The following is a 17,474-nucleotide window of genomic DNA, read 5'->3' on the forward strand; positions in this document are numbered from 1 at the left end:
GAGTACAGTTGATGTTTCAGACCAAAACTCTTCAGCGGGACTGGAGGAACTGTCAAGGCCCGAGGAGATCAACTATGATCATATTGAATGGCAAAGACAGCCTACTCCTGTTGCTGTTTTCTTGGGTCCTCAGTATCTTACTGAACTTCAGAGAACAGAGTTACAAGCAAATAGACATTGACAAATGTTTTGTGTAAAAAATTATCACTGCTCCTTCCTGATGACAATAGATCAATGGCTACCTAGTGTGATACTGAGTTCATAGAACATACAAAAGATGCAAGCACACTCTTGGGTCTAATAACAAGTTAGAAATTGAGAATCTCATCTAAGAGTATAATTCACATGGCATGCCTTGCATGTTCATTCAAATACATCTGCAACTGCAACCAAAGAACAGGAAGCATTACACAAAGGACAGCTAGTTTAAAGAAAGAGTAAAACTAAACTGAATTAAGAATTTTAGAAAAATTCTTTTTTTAAGAAGTTTATTACATAGTTTGTGATATTTATTTATTCGGACTGCAAGCAACATCCTCAAATTAATTCATCTAGACCATAAGACATAGGAGCAGAATTAGGCCATCTGGCCCATCGAGTCTGCTCTGGCATTCAATCATGGCCGATCCTTTTTTTTAAATCTCCTCCTCAACCCCAGATCCTGGTCTTCTCCTCATAACCTTTGATGCCATGTCCAATCAAGAACCTATCAATCTCTGACTTAAATATACCCAACGACCTGGCCTCCACATTTGCATGTGGCAACAAATTCCACAAATCCACCACCCTTTGGCTAAAGAAATTTCTTCGCATCTCTGTTTTAAATGGACACCCCTCTATCTTGAGGCTGTGCCCTCTTGCCCTAGACTCTCCCACCATGGGAAACATCCTTTCCACATCTACTCTGTCTGGTCCTTTCAACATTCGAAAGATTTCAATGAGATCTCTCATCCTTCTGAATTCCAGTGAGTACAGACCCAGAGCTATCAAACATTCCTCGTATGATAACCCTTTCATTCCTGGAATCATCCATGTGAACCTCATCTGGACTCCCTCCAATGCCAGCACATCTTTTCTAAGATAAGGGGCCCAAAACTGTTCACAATACTCAAGGTGAGGCCTCACCAGTGCCTTATAAAGCCTCAGCATCACATCCTTGCTCTTGTATTCTAGACCTCTTGAAATGAATACTAATATGGCTTTGCCTTCCTTACCACTGACTCAACCTGCAAGTAAACCTTCAGGGTGTTCTGCATCTCAGATTCCTGGACTTTTTTTCCCCGTTTAGAAAATAGTCCACACATTTATTTCTACTGCTAAAGTGCATGACCATGCATTTTCCAACACTGTATTTAATTTCCCACTTTCTTGTCCATTCTCCTAATCTGTCTAAATCCTTATGCAGCCTACTTGTTTCCTCAATACTACCTGCCTCTCCACCAATCTTCATGTCATCTGCAAACTTGGCAACATAGCCATTTATTCCATCACCTATTCTAAATCATTTACATACAGCATAAAAAGAAGTGGTCCCAACACGGACCCCTGCGGAACACCACTAGTCACTGGCAGCCAACCAGAAAAGGATCTTTTTTATTCCTACTCGCTGCCTCCTACCAATCAGCCAACGCTTTATTGTAATATCATCCGCTCATAACTTGGTAAGCATGGTATTTAGTACGATAACATAATGAATGAACTTTCATTCTGACTAGCAGAAACAAGGTGTGAAATATTTGGGAAAGATAGTCTTGCTAACGTACAGATTCTAAAAATTATATCAAAAAAAATCTTATTTTTAAGTGACATTTGTATTGAAATTGAGATGGAAACACTTTGACAGCTCTAGCAGCCACACCTGAATTCCTCTCTTGGTGGTGTTCATGCCAATTAAAAATACTTTTTTAAAATTAGAAGACATTCAATTTGTCAGAGATGGTTATTTCCTACAAACTGGATACATATCTGTTACTAGTGATAAACTCCATTCCATTTCCGAATTCATCTACATGACCTATGCTGTGATTCGTTCTCCAAGAGGATCATTCCAAGGGTCAGTTTACTGAGGTATAAGGTTCACCAATACTTTCAAGTGAACAGTACAGTTTATTACTGCTTAACGGAACTTGGGACAATAGTACTGTACATACAAATAACTTACTTCCATGTAGGTTTCTGAAAGGAACTTCAATGCAGAACACGATTGCATCAATGCATTCATTCTGGCAACATTCATAAAATCATGTGTGCTACCCATTGTTACCACAATTATCTCTCTAATAATCTTGCCGACTCAAAATTATGCACCGTGATAACTGACTACCAAGCAAATATATCCTCTGCAGTCAGTATCCAGTGTGGTGAAGAACAAAACCCTGCACACTAAAAATCAGCAGTACAAATATGTCTTCCTGAACTATTGAGGAATATAGTGACGAACTCAATCTACTTTTCAGTCACTTGAAGTATGCAAGAAATGAGTGTCAATGCATATTGTTGCATTGATCATTTGAATTAAGTACCCGAGTTAGCAACGCATTCAAGCAAATCTAAGAGAGCAGCGAGATCTGAGAAATGGCAGCTGTTATTTATTCAAATGCTAACAGTAACAAAAACTCTGCCACTCAATAGTTTACTCTGCATTGAAGGCCAAGCCTCCTCTTGCACCTTCACGATGATGACGTCGACTCAGACCTGAGAGGCCAGCGTCGGGCATTTTCACGCCTTACAAGGCGCAGTTCGAAAGGCTGTGTGGGGAACCACTCCTCGCACAGACATTTCGCAGTATTATTTTACGAGACCGCGTTGCAAGCTCGACATCAACCCGGCGCAGATGGAGAGCACGCACGGGAGCGGTCTGTCACTGGATCGAACTCGGGAACCTCTGTTCTTGAGCCCGGCGTTGATCTCACTGCACCACCAGCTGAGAAAACTCTGATGAAAACTGACTTTTAAACCTATCAAATCATCTCAACAAGCGCTGGGACATGCTGCATCATTGCAGACAACCTGTGGGACCATGTGGCCAAAGAAGTCATATGGTCAAAGTACTCATCCACTAGAAGAATTTACAATCTTATTTCAAGTTCACAAACGAGCAAAATCCCTACCGGCCCATGCTTCCACAAAGGGTTACCTGAATGAAACATACGATCTCATAAAATCCGAAATACCAGTTCACTCAGGTGGCTGAACAGTATTTACAATCAACATTACCATCGCTCTCGAATTCCTAGTTTCGGGATCCGGGCTGCAGCTGCTACCCATGCAGCTTCAAACTCACTAGTTGAATAAAGGCACACAGACTGCAGGCCACTACCAGGAACTAAATGGAGGTAGAACTCCTGAAAAGGGGTTATGGCCGCTTGCACTATTCTGGTGGTACCCTAGATTATTCAGTAGCTGGGCTGTCATTCTTTGCACTAGTCTGGTCTGTACTGCCATCAATTAGGCAGCCATTTGCTGTGGAGACAGAGAAACTGGGAGGACCAGCACTAGCTAGTGGGAGTAAAGGCACTAACCAGATCAACCATGAAGATGTGCAGAAATCAGAAGTTTGAAGTAAATTTAAAGTATGTACATGTTACCATATACAGCCTTGAAATTCATTTTCTTGCAGGCATTTGCAGGGGAAAAAACGACAATTTTACAAAAAAACTATTCATAAACAGACAAAGATGGACAAACACCAGTGTGCAAAAGACAGGCTGTGCAAATGAGAATAATACTGAGAGCATGAGTTGTTTTCAGAGCAAGAGACCTATTAGCACAGGCCTTCAGCACATGGACCTGAACCAGCATTATTCAACGTGTTATTTTTGATCCTGAAAAGACAGTATAAGCCCAGTATGATCCACCCATTTCTACACATTCTCCAATCCTCAACATTTGATGGAGAGGACCAAGGAACTATCCTTTCTCTGTTCAGAGGGAGGGGAGAGAGCAGAAGTGCAGGAAATAGACATGAGGCGATCAAGGGTTTGCTTTACTGTGGTGGAGTGAAAGCTGCAGTTAGTCGTATAAAGGACTTTAAAATGCTAAAGCACACAAACATTTGTCTGTTTGGACGTTTGCCTTCTCAGGCGCAACTCAGGTGATGCGCAAATAATGGACCATTGTTTCCACCTGGATAACATACAGATTTTATTTCAATGTGATGATACAAAGGCCCTGTTGATTGTCAGTGCTTGTGAATGGGCTTCTGATGAGTGAGACTGTGCTGTGTAACAACTGCGCATTCAGCAAATCTCACCCACAATTTCCCTGCTACTTGAGACGTTCCTCATCCAGCACCTACGGGGTCTAGCATTTTCTTCTCCAGAACATCCACTTGTCTTCCCAAGGTAGCACACTGTCACCAGAAAAATACAACCTCTCCACAAGTGCCCAAGAAGAACATGGTAACCTGCCTCAGTGACTATCAAATATCACTGACGTGCTTTGAGAGGTTAGTTATAAAATATATCAACCCTTGCCTGAGGAGAGACTTGGACCCACCCTAACTTGCTAACTGTCACAACAGGTCAACAGCAGGTGCCATTTCATTGGTTCTTCGCTCAGCTTTGGAACATCTGGACAATGAAGATGTGTACATCAGGATGCTCTCCTTTGACTAAGTTCACCGTTCAACACTATCAAACTGTCGAAACTAATCACTAAGCTCCAAGACCTGGGTCTTGATATCTCCATCCTTGATTTCCTTACTTGCAGACCCCAGTCAGTATAGATAGGCAATAACATCATCTCCAGAAGTCTCTGTGCTTTATACCCGTGATTGCGTATCTAAATACAACTCCAATGCCATAGTTAGGTTGGCTAATGGCACCACTTTTGCTGGCTGAATCAAAGGTGGCAATGAATTGGCACTGAAGAGAAGTCAAAATCTGGTTGAATGGTGCAACAACAACAACCTCTCACTCAACAACGGCAAAACCAAAGAGCTGGTTATTGATGACATGAGGAAGAAGCCAGAGAACCAGGAGCTAGTCTTAATTAGAATATCAGAGGTAAAGAGGGTCAGTAACTTTAAATTCCTTGGTGTTACCGTATCAGAAGATCTGTCCTGAGACCATCACATAAATGCCATCACACAAAGGCAGTACAACAGCTTCTTTACTTTCATAGAAGTTTGCGTAGATTTGACATGTCACCTAAAACATTGACAGACTTCTACAGATGCAGAGTGGTGAGTATCTTGACAGGTTGCACCAGTGCCTGATATAGAAACATCAATACCAGCAGCAGAAATGTTGGAGGAACTCAGCAGGCCAGGCAGCATCTATGGAACAGAGTACAGTTGGTGTTTCGGGCCGAGACCCTTCAGCAGGACATAATGTGGATACAGCCCAGTTCATCACAGGAATAACCTTCACCATCATTGAGCACATCTACAAGGAGCACTGCCACCTGCCACAAGAAAGCAGCATCCATCATCAGGGACTCCCATCATCCAGGCTATGCTCTCTTCTCACTACTACAATCAACAAGAAGGTACAGGAGCCTCAGATCCCACATCACCAGGTTCAGGAACAGTTACTACTCTACAACAATCAGGCTCCTGAACCAGCTTAGATAACTTCACTCACCCCAACACTGAATTGACTTCCCAACCTCTAGACTTACTTTCATGGAATCTATAACCCGTGTCAGTATTATTTATGCACTTTTCTTTGTTACTTGCACAATTTGTCGTTTTGCGCTTTGGTTCTTTGTCAGCCTTTGTTTATACATAGCTTTTCATAAATTGTTGCATTTCTTTGTTTTCCTGTGAATGTCTACAAGAAAATTAATATCAAGGTAGAATATGGTGACATACTTTTAAACTAAAATGGCTTTGACTGACATTAATCTGCAGTGCCACCTGTGCTAGCAGCCTCCACCTTTAACTGAAAACAAAATGTTAAATTGACAAGGTGCTATAACCTACTTAAACCATTAATGTGAATGAAATGATTGTTCATCATCAGGTGGATTAGTACCAGAGGAAGTAAGGAATATGGTGTAGTGACACAGGCATTAAAGGATAAGATTGCCAGGGATGCCAGTTAACTCAGCAGACTGGTGCAAGGCTGTGGCCGTGATAAAGTTTTGGGAGTGGAATTAGACAGTGGCACTGCAAGAAAATGTTAGTCATTGAGGACAACAAGGAACAGGCAAAACAACAGGTAAGGGAAGGAATAGAGAGGAAGGCAAGTGCTTCTCAATCAAAACTTGAAAAGTAGTAAGGTAGCATAATGGAATCCTAGCTTTTGAAGGCTGACTGTGCTGCTGTTAGAACCTTGCATTGCGGGCCCCACATCTCTGCAACATTCCCGTCCTGGAACTCCTGTTTTCAGCATCAAGTCCAAAAGCAAAAAAAAAACAAAAATGGAGTGCAGATTAGGTATGGGGAGAGTAGGATGGAAAAGAGAGTGAGCCATAAAACATCCTGTCAATTAGGAATAAAGAGTAAACCCATGGCAATCTTTACATGCATTATTTAATTACTTTGTCATTTTGATAGCTTGCACTGTTCTGCTGCTGCAAAACAATAAGTGTCACATTATATAAAACACTGATAATAAGCCTGATTCTGATAATGATGCGATAGTACATAGAACATAGAATAGTACAGCACAGTACAGGCCCTTCAGCCCACAATGTTGTGCCGACCCTCAAACCCTGCACCCCATATAAGCCCCCACTTTAGATTCCTCCATATACCTGTCTAGTAGTCTCTTAAACTTCACTAGTGTATCTGTCTCCACCACTGACTCAGGCAGTGCATTCCACGCACCAACCACTCTGAGTAAAAAACCTTCGTCTAATATCCCCCTTGAACTTCCCACCCCTTACCTTAAAGCCATGTCCTCTTGTATTGAGCAGTGGTGCCCTGGGGAAGAAGCGCTGGCTATCCACTCTATCTATTCCTCTTATTATCTTGTACACCTCTATCATGTCTCCTCTCATCCTCCTTCTCTCCAAAGAGTAAAGCCCTAGCTCCCATAATCTCTGATCATAATCCATACTGTCTAAACCAGGCAGCATCCTGGTAAATCTCCTCTGTACCCTTTCCAATGCTTCCACATCCTTCCTATAGTGAGGCGACCAGAACTGGACACAGTACTCCAAGTGTGGCCTAACAAGAGTTTTATAGAGCTGCATCATTACATTGCAACTCTTAAACTCTATCCCTCGACTTATGAAAGCTAACACCCCATAAGCTTTCTTAACTACCCTATCCACCTGTGAGGCAACTTTCAGGGATCTGTGGACATGTACCCCCAGATCCCTCTGCTCCTCCACACTACCAAGTATCCTGCCATTTACTTTGTACTCTGCCTTGGAGTTTGTCCTTCCAAAGTGTACCACCTCACACTTCTCCGGGTTGAACTCCATCTGCCACTTCTCAGCCCACTTCTGTATCCTATCAATGTCTCTCTGCAATCTTTGACAATCCTCTACACTATCTACAACACCACCAACCCTTGTGTCGTCTGCAAACTTGCCAAGCCACCCTTCTACCCCCACATCCAGGTCGTTAATAGAAATCACGAACAGTCTTTCATAAAAATTGACATTTTTGACAATATATTTATTCGAGATTTTGATTTACAATTAATCTCTACTTCTCAAAAAAAATGCGTAATGTAATGAAAAACAGGATAATACCTGGGCCAACAAAGCTATTTATAACCCAAGGAAATCGTCACATCTGACAGACATTAAACATTTCTATACACAGTCATTAAGAGAAAGTTAATTCTAGATTTATCTTTCTCGCATTCATAAAAAAAATACCACAGTCTATTGGAAAATGGAACTGCCAGATTCATTCCAAATACAAAGACAAAACTTTCAGTGAACAAAACCTTACTACATCTGAGTAGTGAAGAGCCACAAAGTCTGGACTTTGCATGCCAGACGTACGACTGGACAATTAACTTAGTGTAGAAGAGTTAAAAGCAAATTATGGAGGGAGAGGTGAGAGTTCATTTCAGTTTGACTTTGGAGAAATTATGTATATTTTCTCAAGTATATTTTGCGAAGACTTGAAAGAACACTCCCAGACTTAGTTTCCTATGTACTTTGTCTACACAAGTAATTCTGGATATAAACTTATGTTTTGGATGAGGTAAACAATTGTTGTTATAATTCCATGTTTGACTTCCAAAGTAATGATGACAGTGATCACTGAAGCAGGTTGGAAATGCTGCAATTGCTGCTTTGATGTTGAATGTTTAGATCAAAGTATCATTAAACCACACATCAACTGTTTCACACACAAAGCACATCGGAAACCACATTCAGGTGTGTTCTTCCAGCATTCACAAAAAGAGCTTGGGAAATGTATTAAGCCATTAACCTATCAGAGAGGCTAAGAGACAGTTCAGTCGTTCATCATGTGCCACGTCGTATGACGTAGGTGATCATGGACCTTCCATGACTACAATTGTCCTTGGTAAATGTTTCCACAGAACTGGTTTGCCTTCTGGGCAGGGTCTTTACAAGGTGGATGACTCCAGCCATTATCAATACTCATCAGAAGTAGTCTGCCTGGCGTCAGTGGACGCATAACCAGGGCTCGTGGTATGCACCAGCTGCTCACATGACCATCCACCACCTGCTCCACGACTTTACGTGACCTTGATCAGGGGGCTAAGCAGGTGCTACACTTTGCCCAAGGGTAACCTGCAGGCTAGCAGAGGAAGGCAGCGCTTTACACCTCCTTTGGTAGAGACCATCTCCATCCCACCACCCCCAGTACCAGTCCAAAATCAAGTCCTAGACCAGCCACTCATTGTGCTATAATGGGCTACGAAACAATGTCAGGCTGCATCACTGACAAAAGCATATCTCTTCCCAACAAGTTTAACACATTTTGTGCATGTTTTGAAAAGAAAGAGATTGGAATGAAACCGCCCGTCCTAAGAGCCTTCCATGCACCTGAACCCACAGAAAAACATTCAGCCCAGATGGTGTTCCTGGCTCCTCAGATCCTCTGCAGATCAGCTGGTGGAGGGGGGTATAGGTAGACAATTTCAATCTCTCCCTGCTTTAATCTGTGATTCCCACCTGCCTTAAGTAGACCACTATCACCAAAAAAAACATGATTATGTACAATAACGATCACGGACCAGTGGCTCTGGCATCCTCCATCACGAGGTGCTTCAAGAAGCTGGTCATGGCACATACTAATTCTAGCTTTCCAGGCAACCACAACCCACTGTAATTCACCTGCCACTGAAACAGGTCTACATGGATGCCATCTCCCTGGCCCTACAATCATCGCTGAAGCATCTGCACAGTAAAGTTTCCAAGGAGACTTTGAATTGTGCACAATTAGGCACTAGGCATAGGACAGTAAAAAGAAGTTAGGTTTAATGGAGGGGCCATTGTGTGAGTGGGCCAATGTTAGAGTGGGCAGTTCAGGCTTTGGCTCATAGAGGTTTTTGTGAGGAGAGGCGAAGGCTGTAGAAAGTTTTTTTTTCCATTTAATTTTTCTTTCTTTCTTCTTACAGTTAGAGCAGTGGGGATGCCAGGCAGGATAGTGGAATGCTCAACTTAAGGCATGTGGAAAGGCAGGGAAACCTCCAGTGTCCCTGACAACTACACCAGCAAGAAGTTCATTCGGCTGTAGCTTCTTTCCAACTCTGTTAAGGAATTGGAGCAGCTGCTGGACGAACTCCAGATCATTCAGGAGGCTGAGGCGTTGATTGATTGTACATACAGAAAGGTAGTTACATCCAAGGTGCAGGACACAGGTAAGTGGGTGACTGTCAGGAGGGGGAAAGGGAATAGGCAGCCAGTGTAGAGTACTCTTGTGGCGGTTCCCCTCAACTACAGATACAGTGCTTTGGGTAATGCTGCGGGACAGCGTGAAAGGTAGAGTGGTCAGATCTCTGGCACTGAGTCTGGCGCTGTGGCGAGACAGGAGAGCGGAAGAAGAGGAGTGCAGTAGTGACAGGCAATTCCATAATTAGAAAAGCAGAGAGGAGATTCTGTGCATGTAAAAGAGACACCTGGATGGTTTGTTGCCTCCCAGGTGCCAGGGTCAGGGATGTCTCCGATCGGGTCCACGACATTCTAAAGGGAGAGGATGAGCAGCCAGAAGTCTTGGTACATAGTGGCACTAATGATAAGGGTAGGAAAAGGGAGGAGGTCCTAAAGATCGAATTTAGGGAGTTAGGTAGAAAACTGAAAAACAGGATCTCCAAGATAGCAATCTCTGGATGTTGCCTATGCCATATGCAAGTGAGTTTAAGAATAGGATGATCTGGTAGATGAATGTGTGGCTGAGGAATTGGTGCAGGGTGCTGGATCATTGGCATCTCTTCTGGGGAAGGTATGATCTTATAAAAAGGGTAGGTTAAACCTAAACCTGAGGGGGACCAATATGTTCAGCCGCAGTCTTGCTAGAGCTGTTGGGGAGGGTTTAATCTAGTTCGGCCAGAGGATGAGAACCAGAGTAGTAGTGCTGAAGTTGGGGCAGTTGGTATGCAAGTAGATGTAGTGAGTAGTGAGACTGTGAGGAAGGACAGGCAGATGACAGGGTAAAACTGCAGTCAGTGGGATGAGCTACAGTGTAACAGGGGGACAAAACTGAAAAGGGTGATGAGTACAGGAGAAAGGGTATTCTGTTTGAAAGCATAAGTAATGAAGGAGATGCTCTTGTAGTGCAATTAGACATTGGCAGATATGATGTTGTGGGCATCATTGACATGCAGCTAAAACATCATCAAAATTGGGAGCTTAACTTCTAAGGATATACATTGTATCAAAAGAACAGGCCGGTAAACAGAAGGGGTGGGGTGGCTCTACGATTAAAAAAAAAATGAAACCAAATACTTAGAAAGAGGTGACATAGGATGAGAAGATGTAGAATCCTTGAGGGTGGAGTTAAGAAACTGCAAGGGTAAAAAGACCCTGATGGGATTTGCATACAGGCCTCTGAAGAGTAGCCAGGATGAGGGGTACAAACTACAATGAGATAGAAAAGTCATGCAAAAAGGACAATATTACAATAGTCATGGGGTATTTAAATATGCAGGTAGATTGGGAAAATCAGATTGGTGCTGGATCCCAACAGAAGGAATCTATAGAATGCGTACGTGAGCAGCTTGTGGATGAGCCATCTAGGAGAAAGGTAATACTAGATTGGGTGTTTTGTAATGAACCAGATTTGATTAAGGAGCTTATGGTAAAGGAACACTTAGAAGGCAGTGATCATAATATTCACACTGCAGTCTGTGAAGAGGAAGTTAAAATCTGATGTATCAGTATTACAGTGGAGTAAAGGGAATTACAGAGGCATGAGAGAAAAGCTAAACAAAGTTCACTGGAAGGGGTCACTAGCAGGGATGATGGCAGAACAGCAAGGTGTGGAGTATATGGGAGCAATTCGGAAGGTGCAGGAAAGATAATTCCCAAAGATGAATATGCACCCTAAAGGGAGACTAATGTAACCTTGGCTGATGAACGAAGTCAAAGACAGCATAAAAGGAAAAGAGGGATAATGCAACAAGAAATAGTCCCCAGGCTATTGAATAAAATTCATAGGATGGGACTAAATTGAATCATCTTTTGCATAACTTGGCAGATATGATGGGCTGAATGGCCTCCTTTTGTACTTAAATATCTATGGCTTGACCTTGTGATTTCATACTGGATTTATTCCAGTACAATATCTAACCAATAATCCTATTACACCAATCATTTCTTTAATGGATATGATGTTTCATTGGGCAAACATACGTGGCCAAATATATTCTAATGTTTTGATAGGAAAAATATTTCCCAGTGTTTGCACTTTAGAAATAGGGAGCCAAATCTCTAAAGACTGGTTGTTGGAGTATTTAGAAAAAATAAATATGAATCTGCTTACTTATTTCACACACCAAAGGTGGCTATGGACAGGGAATATATTTCAAAAAATTTAATGACTGACACTAACCACAATGGGCAAAGTCACAGTGGATCCATGTGGCATGTGGAATTTCTTCCCAGCAAAGCACATGCTTAGAACCACAAATGTGGAAAATTCAAGTCAATAGAACCAAAAATAGAAAAAAAGTACAAGGTTCTCTGCTGAGGCAGAAAAAAAGTTGCAATTTATTTTCAGCCAAGATGCTCAGTTTGCTTCTAGCTGGCTGTGGAATTACTTGGGAGATTTATGCAAAATTAATCAGTACTGAAGGCCATCCTGCCAACCATGCCTGTGCCATGTCTTTAGTGGCTTCCAATGTATCCCCTTCTCCTGCCCTTCCCCCAGAGACCGAAATCCTTCAAAAATGTACGTAATTCCCCACATACAAAACTGCTGAAACCACTTCCATTCCGGGCAGTGGAACGCAGCCCACTGTATAAAATAAATTTGCTCATTTTACCTCTGGCTTTTGCTAATCACCTCAAATATGTACTTTTGACTACATTGTAACTGAGAAACAAACACCCTCAATTTAATCATTAAAACTGTTCATCATTTTGAAGACTTTTACACGATTTTCTCTTCGTTAGAACCATCACAGGTTTCCCCTTTCTTCACACAGCTGACTCTCTTATCCCTAGTGTCATTCTAATTCTAAACACAAGAGATTCTGCAGATGCTGGAAATCCAGAGTAAAAAAGACAAACACACACACACACAAAACGCTGGTGGAACTCAGCAGGTCAGGCAGCATCTATGAAAAGGAACAAAGAGCCAACATTTTTGGCCGAGACACTTCATGCTGCCATTCTAATTAATTACTTTTGCATTAATTAACAGGGAGGGATCTTGAGATGTGGATGGATCAGGAGAGGTGGACAGTGGGGAAGGGGCAAAACAATTATAGGGGTGAGGATGGGCTCAGAGAGGCAGGTAGCAGATGGGCTGGAGAGAGGTGTGAGCAAGAATGGGTCGTGAGAAGCCAGTTGGCTTGGTAATGGGGGATTTTTAGAGAAGAAGTTGGGAGAGGGTAGAGAAGAGGGAGGCTGGTGTAACAGTGGGGGAAAAGAGAGACTGAGGGGGAGGGGGACTGGGAGGCCAGGAAAAATGAATGGAACAAGATGCACTGACAGTTGAACACCCTGACAATGTCAGATATGTCAGCATGTACAACAGATCCCTCCCCCTATAGCAAAATGCATAAACAGAATACCAGGGGTGATTGATAAGTTTGTGGCCTAAGGTAGGAGTCGTCAATTTTAGAAAACCTAGCACATTTATTTTTCAACATAGTCCCCTCCTACATTTACACACTTAGCCCAGTGGTCGTGGAGCATACGGATCTTGGACCTCCAGAAAGTGTCCACAGCAGGGGTGATTGATAAGTTTGTGGCCTAAGGTAGAAGGAGATGAGTTATACAGCTCTCGTTACATGCACATCAATTCTTTGAGTGATTATGCAGCAAGTTTGAAGTTAATAACTCATCTCCTTCTACCTTAGGCCACGAACTTATCAATTACCCCTGAGTTATTAACTTCAAACTTTCTGCATAATCACTCAAAGAGTTGAACTGCATGTGCACGTAACGAAAGCTGTATAACTCATCTTGAGGTCCAAGAATCGTATGCTCCACGACCGCTGGACTAAGTGTGTAAATGTAGGAAGGGAAACAACAGGAATTCTGCAGATGCTGGAAATTCAAGCAACACACATCAAAGTTGCTGGTGAACGCAGCAGGCCAGGCAGCATCTCTAGGAAGACGTTTCAGGCCGAGGCACTTCGTCAGGACTATGTAGGAAGGGACTATGTTGAAAAATAAATGTGCTAGGTTTTCTAAAATTGACTCCTCCTACCTTAGGCCACGACCTTATCAATCATCCCTCGTATATTCAAAACAGTAAAGGGGGCAGTTTTATTTTCTCTAATTCCACTTCCCAAAGCTGCACAACTGAGCACTGTAGCTTATTAAAGAAAGAAATTTTAAAGCTGGAAATTCATGTTGTATTCTAAGGACCCTTATGGTACCCAAGCAAGAAATCATTTAAAGACTTTAATCTCAATTATAAATTTGGTGAGTAATATTCCCATTTCTTAAGTTATTGTTTGAATTGCTGTTTTATCAATCTAAAGAAGAAATTCATTACAGGGGAAAAATTAATCTTTGAATTAATTCCCAGCGATGTTAGCACCGACTTTCCATTTCATGTTGTTCAATGGATTATGTAGTTTAAGAGTCAATCTATGCAGAATTACATCACCAAAGTTGCAATGCCAATGAGAGGATACAAGTCCCCCAAGGTAAAGGAAGGGAAGCTGAGATAACAAGCAGCTGGCTCCTGCACCTGTAAAATGTACATGTAGATATTGATGAGGATACAGGCTGTGTGATCCACACAGTATCTACAATAATACTTGAGCTCAGCACTTTGGATGTGATACAACAGGGCTACAGCAGCTCTTCAGCCAGCAAAAAAAACAAAATTGAAGGCTCTTTCTAGTTAATCACCCATCAGCTCATAATGGAAACCCAAAGAAATATTTTCATTCAAAGCCATAAACAGATAGAATTCAAGACACCAAACAGAAACTTCTAATGAACTTTCGAACCAGGGAAAAGAATAAACAAACGTTTCATCTGCTGATTTTAACATACAAAGCTGAAAGACAAACAAATTAGTTCCGCATCCTCCAGAGATATCAACAGCCTAATGAAAGAGTTTTCAGTGTAACCTCAGAGCAGGCAGAAACACAAGCACCTTGGAGACACACTCTTATCTGGCTACATTCAATTTAATTTCTGTAGAGGGTATAGCAGCTGTAAAAAAATTTAAATAAACTCAACAACAAAAATAATTAATTACCACAGGATTACCTCATTTACTGCATCGTCCTTTCTTTGGTTATAGTACTCCAAGTCCCGATTAACACCAGGCACTTTGTTCCTTCGTCTATAAGACTGCTCCCTCCAGTTACTGAATTCTAAGAAGACAAATGCAAATCAATATGCATTACCAATTGGCAAAAGTGGCAAGTATCAAGAAATTAATAATGTTCCTTCTTCAGGGACAGAATATGGAACTGCTGTTCACCAATAAATATGTAAAGAATCAAGTTAGGAAAATTGTATTTGCCCCATTAAATATCCCATCATATTATTACTTTATAAATATGAATATCACAATGTTCTTCCATCTAATTAGCATGCTTGATATTTTAAACATTGATCACTGAAGAAAGAACATTTTTCTCTAACAGAAATCTACTTCTGTCATGTAAAAACCTAAATTCAATATTTATATACAACATATTAATCAATTATAACCTCTTAGTTATCTTTTTTTTGATCGATCACCTTGTCACAGTCAACTGTAGTAATGTACATGTAGGAAATTGCTGTCTTCTTCGTAAGCACGTCATCAGAATGAGGGCAAATTTCACTATAGCTCTATGGGCGCTAAGACCATTATGGTACGTACAGATTGGACCAAAGATGGTGCAAGAAATGCTGGAAAAGTTGGGTGATGTAATCCTTCCATTGGAGAGATTGAGCTTCCTGACACATGAAATGGAAGCTCCCAAGACTTACTTAAATGTTTTTTTCTACAATTTGGTCGCAAGGCAGGGATTCCTAGGAGTCAGTGAGAATTGTGCTTCATTTTAAGCAGGTTTGAAGACATCCTTGAATCATTTCCTCTCATCACCAGGTAATCTCTTTCCATGAAAGAGCTCAGGACAGTCTGTCTGGTTCAGGGGCCTAGCGTGTACAGGTGAAGTAACCGGGCCTTATTTGGCTTCAAATGCTGTGGACGCAGGTTTCAGAAAGTACAATGACATAGGCTCATTTATTTTTGCCAGCGGGTTTTGTGGGGTCAGAGTTGGAGATAACTCTCCCATGCCTTTAGGGTGGGAGAGCTGTCATCCATTTGATAACAAGTTAGAATTCAGGCGCTGAATGCATGCAAATGCAAATACTGTCTCCATATTGCAGTTAATAATTGGGGCTCAAGGATTATTGATTGTCCATTAGTTTTGTACATTAGTCCCACTCCAATGGTGAGGTGCAGACTTGCAATGAAGAGGATTAAGAAAAGTGCTGGGGTACAGATGTAATCTTATTTCATGTCAGTTTTTGTTATGAATTCAATGGTTAGGCTCACAGCTTGCATGCTATCATAAAGGGAATACAAAATACAGATCAATTTCTCCTGGGAGCCAAATCTAAGGAATACACTCTATGATTCAGCTTAATTAGTTGCCAAATGCTTCAATGACAAAGAGAAAGGCAATGTACCTTGCACTTCTCTTGGAGTCTGGTGGTAGTCTGTCATATCCAACAACGACAGCAGACATGTGCATGAGAGTTTTTTTTAAGTGGAAAAGCTTTGCACTGGGGCAGTTCCACGCTCTCAGCCTCAGGAGTCCAGGGCCAGGGGTACATAGGATGGGGCACACGACAAGGGGACCCTTTGTCTCCTTTAATTTTTACTATATCTATTGAACCGCTTGTATATTTAATTAGAAATTCTCCTCAGATCTCCCCTATTACAATAGGTACAACATCACATTCAATATCACTTTACGCGGACGACACACTAGCTTATATGGCAAATGATCAACAAACTCTCCCCTAGGTTTTACAAAGACTGGAGCAATTTGGATTTCTTTCAGGATACAAAGTTAATTTGTCAAAATCAGCACTGATGCTAATTAATACAGGTAAAAGTAAGATGTCTCTCCCTCCCCAGATTAAGGTTGCAAATGAGGTCCTCTATTTGGGTATTAAAGTTAATACTTCCCTATCATCTGTGGCTAAAACAAATTACTCTTTAATTTTGAAAAAAAATAGAAGATACTAATAGATGGAGACACCTGCCAGCATCAGTCCCAGCCCGTATATCGGTCATTAAAATGAACATCTTACCCCGCATTAATTTTATCAGCTCAGTGATCCCACTTGCATCTCCGCAGGATATTGGCAAAAACTGGACTCCTTACTACGATACTATGTTTGAAACGGTAAATGACCCAATATAAAGTGGTCAGCTCTACAATTCATAAAGTCGGATGGGGGATTGGCATGTCCAAATTTTAAGTTGTATCACTGGGCATTTATATTAAAAAGTCTTGGCTATTGGATGGAGGAGGATAAAGTTTCATCATAGAAAAATATAGAACAAGAGCTAATAGCACCAATAAGGTTGAAGGACTTTCTCCTTATAGGTATGTCTACCAAAAAATGTGATTTGTATTACGGTCCAATTTTAACCCATATGCTACAAGTGTTTAGAGCAGCAGAAAAATTCCTAAAATTTAAAAGCATATGGTGCAAATCATCTCCATTATGGAACAATAATAGTTTTCTATCGGGGGGGGCACCATTCACTAACAGAACTTGGGAGGATAAAGGTGTTACTATTCTTCAAGATATTAATGGGGCAAGTACTATCCTTGCTTTCAAGAATTGGTATCTTGATATAATATTGATAATCACTCTCTTTTCTTCTACTTTAGAGTAAGATCAGCTTGTAAAGCCTACGGGATACCCTGGGGGTCAGATTTAAAGGACCA

The 17,474-nt window shown here is 41.4% G+C and overlaps 1 protein-coding gene across 4 annotated transcripts in view; it reads right to left on the reverse strand.

Annotated features, from left to right (window-relative positions):
- b4galnt3b (beta-1,4-N-acetyl-galactosaminyl transferase 3b) overlaps positions 1-17,474 on the reverse strand; it is a 163,378-nt gene that overhangs the window by 88,392 nt on the left and 57,512 nt on the right. For all 4 annotated transcript variants that reach the window (XR_011887135.1, XM_072267699.1, XM_072267698.1 and 1 more), the window contains exon 2: positions 14,779-14,885. Coding sequence is in view for 3 of the 4 variants with exons in the window: in XM_072267699.1 (XP_072123800.1) it covers positions 14,779-14,885 (107 nt within the window). In the remaining variant the exon portion in view is untranslated. The remainder of the gene's footprint in view (positions 1-14,778; positions 14,886-17,474) is intronic.

This window comes from Mobula birostris, chromosome 9, assembly GCF_030028105.1.
Source record: "Mobula birostris isolate sMobBir1 chromosome 9, sMobBir1.hap1, whole genome shotgun sequence".
Taxonomy (NCBI): domain Eukaryota; kingdom Metazoa; phylum Chordata; class Chondrichthyes; order Myliobatiformes; family Myliobatidae; genus Mobula; species Mobula birostris.